This window comes from Callorhinchus milii, unplaced genomic scaffold (genome assembly GCF_018977255.1).
Source record: "Callorhinchus milii isolate IMCB2004 unplaced genomic scaffold, IMCB_Cmil_1.0 Scaffold1, whole genome shotgun sequence".
Classification (NCBI taxonomy): domain Eukaryota; kingdom Metazoa; phylum Chordata; class Chondrichthyes; order Chimaeriformes; family Callorhinchidae; genus Callorhinchus; species Callorhinchus milii.
The window spans coordinates 74,919,854-74,935,034 of record NW_024704742.1 but is presented as its reverse complement, the minus strand read 5'-3'; the positions used below and the strand labels follow the sequence as shown (position 1 = coordinate 74,935,034).

At 40.8% G+C, this 15,181-nt stretch overlaps 1 protein-coding gene across 4 annotated transcripts in view; it reads left to right on the top strand.

The window, feature by feature from the left end:
• Positions 1–15,181, top strand: part of LOC103177660 (beta-amyrin 11-oxidase) — a 64,846-nt gene that overhangs the window by 11,776 nt on the left and 37,889 nt on the right. For 3 of the 4 annotated variants that reach the window (XM_007891924.2, XM_007891921.2, XM_007891920.2), the window contains 4 exons: positions 5,455–5,539; positions 8,757–8,792; positions 12,490–12,629; positions 13,597–13,720. In XM_007891924.2, coding sequence (XP_007890115.2) covers positions 5,455–5,539; positions 8,757–8,792; positions 12,490–12,629; positions 13,597–13,720 — 385 coding nt within the window. Of the gene's footprint in view, positions 1–3,476; positions 3,514–5,454; positions 5,540–8,756; positions 8,793–12,489; positions 12,630–13,596; positions 13,721–15,181 lie in introns of those variants that run through there. The other variant, XM_007891925.2, reaches the window with a different exon arrangement.

Here is a 15,181-nt window from a genome sequence, read left to right as displayed (position 1 = left end):
GCCCATCTCAAAGATTTCTTCTTTAGTTTTAAAAAAAGGCCAAACCTATTCAGTCTATCCTGATATCAGTTACCTGCCAGCCCTGGTATCATCCTAGTAAATCTATGCTGTACTTTTTCCATCACTGCTATATCCTTGTAGTGTGGAGACTGCAGAATTGGACATAATACTCCAAATGTGGCCTAAATAAAGTTTTGCATGAATTCAAAATCACCTACTCACGTTTGTATTCTATCCACTGGATAGAGTCCTCATTCAAGACTCTATTGGCCTTTTATAGCCCTATCTACCCGTGTAGCTAGTTTTAGAGAGTTATGGATCTGAATTTCCAAATCTCTTTGCTCCTCTATTCCTCTTGGGTTCCTACCATCTGGATTATAGACGGCTTCTTTATTTTTCCTGCCGAAGTGAATTACTTTGCAATTTTCCTACATTAAACGTAATTGGCCATCTAATTGCCCATTCTGTTAGCCTGTTTATGTCTTCCTGCATTCTTTTGCAATCTGATTCACTGTTTACCAACCCTCAGGCCCAAGTTGGTGTCATTAGCAAATTTTGACCCTACAAAACCTGAATCCAGATGATATATGCATATTAGAACAGTAGCGGTCCCAACACAGATCGCTATGGAACACCACTTTCTACTTCTTGCCATCCTGAGATGATGCCCTTAACTCCTACCTTTTGCTTTCGGTTTCCTAACTGTTCTTTAATCCATTCTGCTACTTTTCCTATGTTTCTACATGCCCCTGTTTTAGTTATGAGCCTCTCATATGGCACTTTATCAAAGGCCTTATGGAAATTCAGATAGGCTACATCCACCGCATTTCCCTCATCTATTTTACTGGTTACATCTTCAAACAATTTGATAAGGTTTGTCAAGCATGACCTATTTTTGTAAGTCCATGCTGGCTGTTCTTAATTATATTCTCTTTCTCCAAGTGACTAGTTTATTTAGTTGTGCTAAAAGCCTTGCCCATAAACAATGCTAACGTGACTGGTCTGTGATTTCCTGTTCAGTAGAAACATTCTTAAAGTTTACTATCTTTATTTACTGGTTTACTAACTATTTTTGAATTAAAATTATGAAGTATTTTCAGTATTATTCCACTGAACTCAAATATAAGCTTCTTCTCTCACCAGCACAGGAATATTTCCCTCAACTTCTCCCTGCCACCCAACCCTCTATTGTCTCCTGCCCCGAAAGGAATTTGCCCCCCCCCCACCACCCTGCCATTCCTTCTCTGCTGCTCTTGAGTAATCCATACTCCTGCCCCACCCACAGGACCCCTCCTCCTCCAAACAAGACCTTTCCTCCTCAGTCAAGCGCCTACAAAACTCCCTCACAAACATTATGGCATTCTGGATCCCAACTCCCACACCATCTCAATCCACTCTGCTATCTTTTCCTTGACTCCATATAGCTAGATTTTAGTTGTGAGTCTCATGTATAGCACCTTATTAAAAGCCTTCTGGAAGTCCATATATAGCACAGGCACTGTGTTTTGCTTGTTTATCTATTATTTCTTCAAAGAATCCAATAAAGGTGAAAGCTCTTGCACTGAACTTTAACTCAAAAAATTGGCTGCAGAGTGTGTTAATGTTGACTTATGGAAATTATTTAAGAATTATACTTCAACAGCTTACACAAAGACAGTTGTACTGATTTTGGTTATTAGTACTTTTACACAATATTCATTCAATCGTATTCAGCCCCAACTTAAATCTGAACCCTAGATTCTACACTTCAGTTTTCTTCTTACATCAGTGAACTGTTTCTTTTGTGTTAATTGCTGCTCATAAATTGTATCAATAAATTGTAAATTTGTAAATTTCTGTTCTCTTGAACTTTATGTATTTCCTAGAACTTTAGTTACTTTTTTTAGTTATTTTACTGTGTACCAAAGAATACAGTGAAATTCTGATAACTGATAACTCTCATTACCCTAAGAGAGATAGCTTAAATTATGACTTATCAGAGCTGACGAGTTATCCAAAGTATCATTGCTATTAGCCATAGTGTATGTGGGCTACTCTATATCAGTGCTTTATTTAATAATTGGCATAGCCACTGATAAATAAACACTTTATCATTCAAAATGCATATATACTGTATTATTTATTTGAATACCCAATACATGGCATAAGATATTTAACTGAATATAAAATTAGATATTGTTATCCCGACCAAACATGTGTGTGGGTATTTGAATTGGTGTGAGAAAGAAGTTTCTAAATTTAAGTTTTTTTAAATTTAAAATGCTTGCGTAAATCTTTAAGACATTTAACTCATACGATGCAAGAAACTGAATAGGAGCAAACAATTGCAGTAATTGGTATACATTAACTGTATGGATACATCAATTGCAAGCTAATAACACAATGCACAGCAAAAATGACACAGACACAGAATAATCTTTGTTTGCCATACAATCATAAGTTGCATATCCACAGTTGCAACCAAGTATAAAGTGCCCAGTAGTCCTGTTGCAACTATGGATTTGCTTTTTCAATTGATGAGTTATCAGAGGTATTTTACATGGAAGCACTGTCTTAAAAGTGTGAAAACTTAACACATTATATCCAGAGTGACAAGTTATCCAAGAAATCATAATTAACATTTCTTAAGTTAAACAGCTGGAATATTGATGAGTGATGAGTTATGTGAGGTTGATGGAACTTATCCTAGAGGTGAGTTATCAGAGTTTCACTGTAGTAAAGTTCTTATGTAGACTGTGTTGAAATTATAATATCATACGATATTTCTTCTATCACTGAAGAACGATCTGAATTTGAAATCCAATTATCATTTTTGTTAGTGCTGCTTGATATCTTTAGAAAGTGCAAAGTCATTATGAATCACACAAAAGCTCTTTGGAGTGAAATAGCTCTCACACAAAACTAACCAGGTAACTAACCAAGATTAGATCCAAATTAATACTTTCTTTCTCTTACCTTCCAGTTTACATGCACTACTTTAGTAAATATTTTTGAAAGGTAAAGTCAGAACAGTGAGGATTGACAAGAGCACTTTAAAGTTCTGGCCATATTATTCTTATTTACCAGTAAACAATGACATATATTTGTTGGCAGCTCCGAGAACACTTGAACGTATAACCTTTAGTCTTGGGAGCAGCCGGGTGTCTGACTCATGTGGAAACCCATCACTGTGCTTAAAAATAGCCAAACCAAACAGAGGTATGATGGGTTTGGCCCTGATATGCGTTTGCTTCATGACTCTGCAAATATCAGCAGGTGTTCAGAGGTAGAAGAATTCTTGTTTGGGTTGATATTCCACAAAACATCTAGACTAAAGAGACTGAACAATGCTCTTTTATGCATCTTTTCCAAACTTGAGAATTTGCAAAGCCCACTGCTATCAAATATTTATCTCGTAAGCTGCAAAAGAGAACCGCAAATCACAGCTTTTGGCAAGCGGATGACTGAAATGCATTTTTTCCTCAAATCAGGAGGAATGATCTTTGGCTTCTGGCTGGACTGAAAAAATACCAGGTAACTGGCTCTCCATCATCAAACAGATCGACTTCAAGATCCTCACACTCGTTTTCAAATCCCTTCACTCCATGGCACCTCCCTAACTCTCCGATCTTCCTCACTCCCCAATAAACCAAATGGTGCCTCTGCTCGACTGGCACCAGCCTCCTGCTTGTCCCTCATGACCTCTGCTCCATCAGTGGGGGTCGCACATTCAGCCACCGTGCCCCGAAGCTCTGGAACACTCCATCAATCCCTTGCCCCCTCTCTCCCCTTTTTCAAGTCCCGCCAGAAAACCTTCCTTTTGTGGAGTCCTGTAGCTCAGTGGTTAGAGCACTTGCTTTGCAAGCGAGAGACCTGAGTTCAATTCCAGGCAGGGCGAAACCTTGGGCAAGTTTCCTTACTCCACACGCCTAATAATAATCCCTCCAAAAACCAAAACAATAGTAAAAATTGGTCATTTTCAATCTATGACTGTTTGTGGGACATTGCTCTGCGCAATTCTGCCAAGTTCGCCCACAAATATACAGTCAATTCACTTTACAGTGTATTCTGTGAAGCGCTTTGGGACGTCCTCCCGATGTGAAAAGCGCTATATCAAATTCAAGGATTATTATTATTATTTTCGACTGTGCTTACGGTCACCTCCCACCACACCCCCACCCCGCTTGGAATCAGGCTCCACTACTGTTAAGCGCTCTGAGACACTACCCTGTGTAATGGGTGCTTTTTAAGTGCAAGTTGTTGTTGTAACCTGGACCCCGTCTTAATGAATCCACTGAAACCCTGGTCCATGCCTTTGTCACCTCTCGGCTGGACTATTCTAATGCCCTCTTTGCCAGTTTCCCCACCACTACCGTCCATAAAATCCAGGTCATACAAAACTCTGCCGCCCGCATTCTTACCCGCATCAAACTCCGCTCCTGGATTACCCCAGTCCTTCCCAGACTGCATTGGCTGCTTGTCCCAGAGAGGATCAACTTCAAGATCCTCACCCTTGTCTTCAAATTCCTCCACTCCTCTGTACGCCCCTAACTCTCTGACCTCCTCCTCACAACAGTGGCCGTTGCCTTCGTTCCACCGGGTCTGGCCTCCTCCTTGTCCCCCGAGTCCTCCGCTCCACCCTCGGCGGCCGTGCCTTCAGCTACTATGCCCCGAAGCTCAGGAAATCCCTTCCTCACTCCCTTCGCCTTGCTCCCTCTCTTCTTATTTTCAGGTCTCGGCTGAAGACCTTTCCTTTCGATCGCGCCTTTGGTCACCTTCCTCCCCCTCCCACTGGCTTGGAGCCCCGGATCTGTTACTGTGAAGCGCTCTAAGTCACCGTCCGGCGTGGAGGGCGCTATATAAATCCAAGTTGTTGTTGTTGTCGAATCACTTGAAAAATAAGTTCCTTCTTACCACAAGCTGCCCCAGTAGAGGAAAACAGGACACTTCCAGTGGGGAAATAAGCAAGGCAAGGACAGTGACAGAACTTTTAGTCAAGGTAGAGAGCATCTCTGTAACCCTCTCTTCTCCATCCAGCACAACAGAACCCACGTTTTCAGACAAAACAAATTGTGTCCACTTTAAACCCATAACAATGCTAGTGTGTGCACAGCCATGCCAACAAGTCTAATATTCCAATACACTTCTCGACTACAAAAATGTACAATGACTTCACAAAATGTATGTTTAAACAATTGAAAACAAAAACTTGTTGAATTTTAAAAGAAAATGCACTGTAAAGTATTTAAGCAGAAAGAGCAAACTGACAAACATTAGTAAAGATGCTGTTTGCCTATTAGTTTGCATGATATAATAACAATAGCTTTAATTGATTAAGGTTATTGATTCAGTTTGTAAAACTTATTGAGATTTAAGCCCGTTGTTTGTGACATGTTTTACGTATTGTTATAAATCTCTCTAATGGTGGTGGCTTTTTAAATATTTTCTCAATTAATCATTTCCACATCTGTTCAGGAGAAGAAGCTCATTTATTGAGATTATCACTCATGCAGCTGTTTAAAGAGAAATCACTAGATGCGTATGGAGATTACATTAACAGGTAGGATTTTCTGTAGATATTAATCACATAAATTTAATGGTGACTTTTATGGTATCTTATTGAGCTCCTGTAGAAAACAACATATCTCCACTGTTCACATTAATCTGCTCTGAGTTTTTTTGTTGTTGATATACACTGCTGAATAAATTGACAACAACAAATTGCATTTATCTTCTATCCTCTATCTTCTTCTATCTTATACTAATAAAACGACAATGTCTGTCTGTGCTTCAGGAAGGATCTCAATAACCCGTTGACGTAGAGACATTATTTATACCTCATCGGAAAGGTCTTGCATCTAGGAGTACATGCGCATATTTGATTTTGGTTATCTCCTATTTTTCATGAGTTATTTTTGGATGTGTATTTTTTACTGCAGTTACACCTGGTGGCTGCCAAGTCATTGTGGCGCTGTGTGTATGTACGTACACACGCACTGCAGTTATTTCTGGTGGCCATGCTGGATGGCCATGGTGCTGTGGCGACACAGAGAATGTACATATGTACACACGCATTGTAGTTACACCTGATGGCTGTGGCACTGTGGCATCCTGCATCACAGAGCACGCACGTAGCCAAGCCGTGGGGACGAAATAAAGAACACAGACGAAGCTAAGCCACGGCAACAACAACAAAATTACATTTTTAAAGTGCTGAGTCCCCCCACTGGAGTTTCCCCCACCCCCACTGGAGTTTCCCCCCCCCCACACTGGATTTCCCCCAACCCACTGGAGTTTCCCCCCCACAGAGTCTCCCCCGCCCCCCCCCGCTCACCCCACTGGAGTTCTCCCGATGAGTTTAGATAAAGGTGAAATGTCTCTCTGTGGGTCTATGTGCGTGTGTCAATTTACATTCCATATTGGATCCTTTGGTAGCAAGCGAAGCTGCAATGGGTACAGCAAGTATAGTATAAAAGCAGAAGTTGCTGGGAACCCTCAGTAGGTCTGGCAGCATCTACGGAGAGAGGAAAGTGAGTTAACGTTTCACGTCAATGACCTTTCATCAGAACTGGGGGATGTTGGAAGGGAGCATTTTATAAGGACAAACAGAAAAGGCCGGGGTGTGGGGGCGGGCAGAAAGACAAGGGAAAAAATTAGATAGAGAACAGGAGATGATAAGATCACAGAGGTGTTGATGGTGCAAGACAAAAGAAAGCAAGAGTGGGAGATTAGAGAAAGAAAAGATATATCTGCGACCCAGAGTATGTGTGAATGGTTATAGAAGATGTGAGCTGTAGTTAAGGTCTGAAGTAGTTAAAATCAATGCTAGAGGGCTGCAAAGTAACTAAAATGTAGATTAAGTGCTGTTCCTCGAGCTTGCGTTGTGCTTTATTGGAATTGCGTAGGAGGCCATGGACAGAGAGGTCAGAGAGGGAAGGAGAATTAAAGTGGCAAGCAACCAGAGGCTCTGGATTGCATTTGCGGACAGAATGGAGGTGTTTGGCAAAGCGATCAACCAATCTGTGCTTGGTCTCCCTGATGTAGAGGAGACCACATTGTGAGTAGTGAATACAGTAAACTGCTTTCGTGGAAGTACTTGTAAATCACTGTTTCACCCGAAAGCAGTGTTTGTGGTCCTGGACAGTGGTATCAGAGGAGGTGAATGGGCAGGTGTTGTATCTCCTACACTGGCATGGAATGGTGCGGGGGGAAGGAGAGCAGGTGTTAGTGGAGATCAAATTTTATTATTTTTTTGTCCATTTCGAAAGACCACTCTCTCACTGTTAGTACAATTGAGTCAGATACAATACAATAAACATTATACTTGTATAGAGCTCACGTCAGGAGGATATCCCAAAGAGATCGACAATTCTGGATGATTCTGAGTGGTGAGGGGAGGAAAGATGGCAAAAGGGTGGTTAAAGAAGTACATTTTGAGGCGTACTTGAAAGAGGAGAGATAGCAAGTTGGTGGTTGGAGTTCTGAGAGCGGGTGACAAGTGGCTGAATGGAGTGGGCCAATGTTTGCCGAATAAAGGGAATGGCAGGGTTAATAAGGTTGAAGGTGGTTTCAGAGGTAGGGTGGATGAGAACGTGGGCAAAAAGAATTTAAATGTGAGCATGAAGTTCTTGAATTTGATCCGCTGAGGACTGGGGAACCAGTGGAGCTGAGCAAGGATGTGGGTGTAAGTTTTGCAGAGCCTTGTACGGGAGATAGGCTGCAGATTTCTGATTGTCTGCAACTTGTGCAGGTGAGAGCAATTTCACCAATTTCTGAAAGAGTTGATCATTCTTAAGTCTTTCCCTGTTGTTATCCTGAATTTTATTCAAATTGCAAGTGCAGTCAATGATACTGTACTGCTTCTTAGAGTTTCAAATTCATGAATTGGATGGAATCCAGTGGTTAATTTGTTAATTGTTAATTTAATTTTTATTTAAGTTCATTGTTAATTTGGTAATTCATTAATTGTGATGCTCCATCACTGTCAAGTGCTCTGGGATGCTACCCTGCATGAGGGTAATATATAAATGGAAGTTGTTGTTGTTAATCACCTCATTGAATCTCTATGGGTTAAAGGAGGAGTTACAATAAATTCATAATGTATTTTGATATTTAAATATTGCGAGATTTATTGAAGTATATTATTTTTCTTTGATTTTTTAAAATTCTGTTACATATTATTCCAGGGGTAATAATTCCCGGGGTGGTAAAAATAAAAAATAATAATTTGGTCACTCACTCCACGATGGTTTGTGGGACACTGCTGTGCACAATTGGCTGCTGTGTTTTGCCCACAAAATACACAGTCAATCCACTTTATTGTATAATAATAATAATCCTTGCATTTGATATAGCGCTTTTCACGTCGGGAGGACGTCCCAAAGCGCTTCACAGAACACACTGTAAAGTGAATTGACTGTATATTTGTGGGCGAACGCGACAGCCAATAGCGCACAGCAATGTCCCACAAACAGTCATGGATTGAAAATGACCAATTTATTATTGTTTTGTTTTTTTGGAGGGATTATTATTAGGCTCTGTGTGGAGTAAGGAAACTTGCCCAAGGTTTCGCCCTGCCTGGAATTGAACTCAGGTCTCTCGCTTGCAAAGCGAGTGCTCTAACCACTGAGCTACAGGACTCCACATATTCCTGTGAAGCGCTTTGAGACGTGTCAAAGACATGATAAGGTGCTATATCAAATGCAAGGATTATTATTGTGTATATATGTGTGTGTGTATATATATATATATTCTCAAATGGTTTATTTTACCTCCAGGGTATGTGAGAGGAATCTGAGGGACCTCGCGCTGAGGTAAGAAAGTAAATCCTTGACCTAAAACTGGTATAAAGAGCTTAACACTGGAATGCACATAAAGGCCATTAAAGGGTGTTTTGTAATCTCCAAAATAAAAACCCAGATAGTTTCAGGTTTTTTTCAAGTCTATTTTTTATGTCATAAAAGCAGGATACAATTGAAGAGGAAAATTTTGATAGAGGGTAAACCTGGTGAAAACTTGGATTCATTTTGCAACAGAACCTCAGAATAGCAAGTCAGATACTAAAAAAATACAAGTTGCTTTATTGGTAAACACCGTCGCTGTGCCTGAAATAGTTAAAATTTTCTTTTTACCAAAAAAAAGGATGTTTATGATGATTTCTTTAAAAAAAATAGTACAACTAGTGGTCCTGAGGTGTACACTCTGGATCAGTATCCTGCACTGGGTACAGTTGTATGGACATTGGTTAAGGACAAGCTTGTGCTTCAAAACTGATGCTCTCTAGATGTATATAATGCTGACATTTGTTGCTGTAACTCATACATGACGAATGGTATTTGAGGAACAGAAAAGCCATCTTCCTTACACAATGTATCAATATTAATTGCTGTAACTGAATAATTTATTCAGCATTCTGTCTGCCGGCCCTCATCGATTTTGAAACTGCTTTTGTGAGTACATGTACGAGCCACAGCAAAGCTGGTAAGCTAATGTGTGAATCCTGAAATCCACAAGGCTTATGAATAAAATTAAAGCCTGTAGCTCAAGATGTAGCACTACGAAATTTATGGCAAGCCCTTATCTTTACAGCTGTATTGTTTAGTCAGTGTGCATGAGTGAAGCATTGGGTCTAATTTCTAATATTTTTTACTTTCATGAACTGGATGCAAATTATGCCTGCAAATAAGATGGATACCAAAATTGAGTCTGATGAATTTTGAATCTAATGAATTGCAAATCCCAAGCAAGCAACATTCAATAACAGCAAATTATATTGTATAATGCCTTTCATGTCAGGAAGACGTCCCAGGTAAACGCTGGACAGTCAGGGATTTGGACTCAAGCAGGGGTTTGGGATCAGGTGAAGTGGAGGGCAGGGAGGGTAGAGGTAGGAAGGTTACTGAAGGTGCAGTCGAAGAAGAGGATCTTGAGATGTGCCTTGAAAGGAGGCAAGGGAGGGAGCGAGGCAACGGGATGGGGGATGGACTTCCAAAGGGTGGAGGCAGAGAGGCTGAAGGCCTGACTGCCAATGGTGGGCTGGGCGGAGGACATGGAGCTTGCTGAGCAGATGGAGCAGACAGGTCGATATGGAGTTAGCAGGCCACAGAAATAGGAAGGAGCAAGGCTGTGGAGAGCTTTGAAGGCGAGGAGGAGGATTTTGAACTCTATCTTCTGGGGGATGGGAACCAGTGGATCTGGACGAGGGTGGGGGTGATAGGGTCACGGAGCCTGGTGCAGGAGAGGACATGAGCTGCAGCATTCTGAATGATCTGCTGCTTGTGCAGGGAAGAGCTGCAAAGGCCAACAAGCAGGGAGTTGGTATAGTTGAGCCTGGATCTTATGAGTGCATGGATGATGGGAGAATCAGTGGGGGAGCCGGGCGATGTTGCTGAGGTGGGGGAAGGCAGAGTGGGTCATGGCACAGATGTGGGGTAGAAAGGACAGTCGAGGATCAAACAAGATGCCAAGATGACTGGCTCAGTGAGGTGGAGTGTGCATCCTTGGATGGTGATGCTGTCAGCGTTTGAGGTGTGGAGGCGCTGACGGGAGCCAATCAGGAAAGCCTCGGTCTTGTTGACATTCAACTGGAAAAAGTTAGCTCTCATCTCATTCTGTCAGTACAGCAGTGGTCCTGGAGTCGAGGGTGGAGGCAGAGGGATAGAGTTGGGTGTCATTTGCATACATGTAGAAGTTGACTCCATATCTGCAGATGATGTCACCAAGTAGATATTGAAGAGAAGCAGTAATAAAACAAATAAAATCCTGGTGGATTTTGATTATCTAGCATTTGCTGTGAAACACTTCATCATATTTATCACACCACACTCAGTTGGCAAATATTGCAAATGAAACTCCATTTTGCTGCTTTGTAAATTCAATTTGAATAAATACCATTCAACTATGTAAAAACTACATGGAATGGGTTTGTCTGCTGTAATGATTAAAAAGAGTGGTATGTCTTTGGGAGAACTGTTCATAATACATGGAGAGGAATGATTTAAGAATCAGAGTTGACACTGGATGGGTTCAATAAATTGATTGACATACTGAATCTTCCTTTTTGTGAAATCTGGGTTTTCTCTTTTATTTGAGACTCAGAATGTCTCAGTTGGCCTCAAGGTCTGAAAATTGAGTTTGTGGGGTTGAAACCAATAGCATTATTGTCATCTCATTGCCTCAAAAGCAAGGTGTTAAGAGGTATAATCTGCATTCTGGACCACAAAGTACATCATGAGGACTTGCTAAGACTTGCTACGTCATGAGGACTGGCTTTGACTCAAGATCGCTTTGGAACTGAGATCTCACAAGTTAGCAACGTATGTGTTGTTCTCTGCTGAGCTGACAGTTTACACTATGAAGTAGTGACAACAAGATAGCTGTAGAGCTATTACTTTGCTGAGGTGCACTTTTTCAAGTCCATATCTAACAACAACAACTTACACTTATATAGCGCCCTCCACTCCGGGTGGCATCTCAGAGCCCTTAACAATGGTGGATACCAAGGCCGAGCCAGGGAGAGGGGGAAGGTCTTCAGGAAGATCTAACATCAGAAGTTGAGTTTATAATTTAGACTGACACTCCAGTTCAGTGGTGAGGCACTGCAGCATTGGTAGTGATATATTTGAGTGTGAGTTTTGCACTGAGATCCAATCTGTCTGCTCAGATGAAAATTAAGGATCCAGAGAAATACTCTGAAGAACAGGAAGGTATTTTAGCATTCTGCCCAATATTTCTAGCTCATCCAAATTCATCAGAAACAATGATGAAAATAAAAAGAAATCAAATACCAAATGAGATTTTTTTTAAAAAAAAACTTATTTTGCACCCAATAATTATGTCAAATTTACTAGAAACCAGAAGCATGTCAAACTAGTTCTACATTTGGGCAAGGTTGCAAAACTTTGGGCAAGTTTCCTTACTCCACACACCTTTGTTTACCTAGCAAGTAGGAATCCGGTTGTTAGTCGATTGGCAGATCGCTATTCCAGGGTTAATAATTCCTTCAAAAGAAATAATAATAATAATAATAAATTGGTCACTCAATCCACGATTGTTTGTGGGACACTGCTGTGTGCAATTGGCTACCACGTTTCGCCCGCAAAATATACAATCATTTCACTTTACAGTATATTCTGTGAAGTGCTTTGAGACGTCTCGAAGACGTGATAAGGCGCTACATCAGATGCAAGGATTATTATTATTTAAATATCTGAGCATATCACATGTTCTGTTGCATCATGCTTATCTGAGCTGATTGTTAACAATGTTATTTGTGGGGGTTGAAGATTCGCTGCCAAATTTGCTTGGTTTAACAGTAGCCTCTGCACCTCAAACTAACTCATTTTGTGTCATACTTTGAAGCATTTTGACATAAGGGACTACATAAAGTGTAACATTTATTTTAGATATCGCTAAAATATTGATATTTGAATCTGTCATAGAACCAAAGGTATTTAAATACATTGTAGTCATTGTTGAATTCTGACCTCTTTCCAAATTTATTTTCTACAGTAGTGAACCTGTTGCCATATACCGTCTGTTCAAACGTTTGGCTACAGAACTGTCCTTGGGACTTTTTCTTAATGTTGACGCAGAGGAATCTGCAGCACTCACCAAACAGATTATTCAGCTTACAACACAACATTGGCATGGTAAGCATTCAAGTTGGGTGTGATGTGACATTGTTCCCAAATCTCCTCCTCTCCTTGCCCTTTAATTGTAGAATTAGTGCCAAAGAGCACTGACTCAGCAGAAAAATTAGGGGAAAGGTTACAAGGAATTTCTTCACTTATAGGGTTGTTTAGGGGTTGGAATTCATTACCATAAGTTGGGTATTGTGTTAATCAACAGAATTGAAAATATATTTGTCAGTACTATACACCCACGTAACAGAGAATAAAAACAGATGCATGTAAATTTTTTCCCATGGATCTAGTATATGAAGGGTACATTTAATAACCACCATGCACAAAATAAGTGAGAAAATACAGTCAATCAAGATTCCACCAAATCTCAGCTGACAAGTCCATGTTGTCTTAATTTTCACAATTCCACAGAATTGTGGAAAATTCTCAATTTCATCTTAATTTTTAAGTTGGTACTTCCTAAAAATAGCAGAAAAATGCCTTCCAAATTAAAAACAAAGTTTAGAATTTTGTCTAATTAAAATGTTCTTACAGGCTAAGATTGATCAGATTTTTGGGATAGCCTTCACTTTAAAATTACATTTAAAAGTCACCTCCCAGTTTACATTATAATTCAATTCCATAGATTTGAGAACGAATCCATCACAAGCAGAAATCAAGGTAAAGAAACCCTTCAGTTCTAGTCCTCCAGATTCTCTGTACTATTCTCAATATACAATCAGATGTCCCTCTTCATAACACTGTAAGACAAACTTGTTTTTAAGACAACATTGGTAGAGAGTGTGCAGCTATTACAGGTGTATTTCATTTCATTCGTGAAAGTTGTTGTCACCCAGTTTATATGTGTAAACGTTTATCTACATGGCAGCAATTTGAACATCTTACATAGACCTATGTGGAAGGACTTTTGATTCACCCTGAATAGTTGGTGTCAAACAGGTTGGTTCACTTAATATTATTTTTTGATTAACAGGGTTAATCTCTGCACCTGTCAACCTGAAAGTGCCTGTGTGGACTTCAGGATTTTCGCTGGCTCTAGAGGCTAAAGAAAAGCTATTAAAAATCATCAATGAACGCCTTAAGAGTGATGAAGATGGGTAAGCATTATACAAAACAATAATAATGTCCCATGTTTCTAATTTTTCTTTATTGTCAGAAAGACATTACTTCAATCTCCCTGGTGAGACAGCATGAACACCAACATATTTCTAGGTGCTCCTCAGTTGCCATAAAGCAGGTCCTCACTCCGTGAGCCATTTCAGCTCTGCGGAGACACTGCTTAACACCCACCCCACCTGCCGAGGATAGTCACAAGTCGGCCATTTGAAATACGACCAGCATTTTTTTGAGCCCTCACTAGGTGGGTGGCAGGTCCCAGGAACTCCCTGTCAGCTTACTGGTGCAATACAGCTGAGGATAAAATGGTGGGAGGATTTGATTTTCACAGCACAGCTTGTAACATGCCAGCCACTCTGAAGTTCTCCAAATCCAATTGGGGTCACCCACCACCATGACCCATTGGGTTGCTCAGTGTTCAAGATGATTAGTGCAGCACATAAGGTCCCCAGGTGAGACCACCAGCAGCACAACATTGTCCACAAACGTGAGCGCCGCAATCCTATCAGAGAGGCCTGAGACAGATACAGCAAGTCCATCACCCTCAATGCCATCCAACATTGCTCTGAGACGCTACCCTGCATGGAGGGGGCTATATAAGTGCAAGCTGTTGTTGTTAATGAATACATCAAATAGGGTGGGTGACAATGGGCTCTTTCAATAGTGATGGGCTCAGTAAGTCCACCATCAATCTTTACACAGATCTGGGAGCTGGAATACACATTCCAATAAAATCCAAGAATTGGCCATGTATTTACATGACTTTCAGTTTCATCATGAGGGCTTCATGAAATACTAGATTGAAAGCCTTGTACAATTCTGTCAACATAACCTAGGTGGGTTTCTCTTTAACCTTGCAACGTTCTGCAGTCTCATACAGAGCCACAACCTGTCCTGCACATTTCTCACAAGAACAGAACGTTCATGTTCCTTCCTGATTAAGCCACAAGGGTCCAGTGGGTATGATTCACATGCAGTGACCACCCGAAGCACCAGTTTACGAGCCACTGAGATTAGTGATATCCCTCTATAGTTATTGGTCTCGCTATAGTCACCCTTCTTCTAGATAGAAACCAGAATTGCACTCTGGAACACTGTCGGGGTGCGTCCCTCAGAGAGAGTCCTGTTGACCAGTGCTAGGATGGCAGCTCCAAGGCGAGTTGGGGGTTTCTCACTTTGATCTATAAGATCCTTACTGTTCTACTCCCCTCCCCCAGCAGCTTTTAAGAACTCAGCATTAATGCTGTCCAGATCTGCTGCCTTTCCCATAAATAAGGGTCAAAGTCCCATAAATAGCCTTAAGATGAATGACCAACTTATCTAGGGGATAGGTGGTCAGACACCGGGAGAAATTCCCTTCTATTTTGAAGTCCAAGATTTGGCCATGTATTTACATGGCTTTCTGTTTTGAATGTCTAACTGATGAACAGGCAGATGAGACC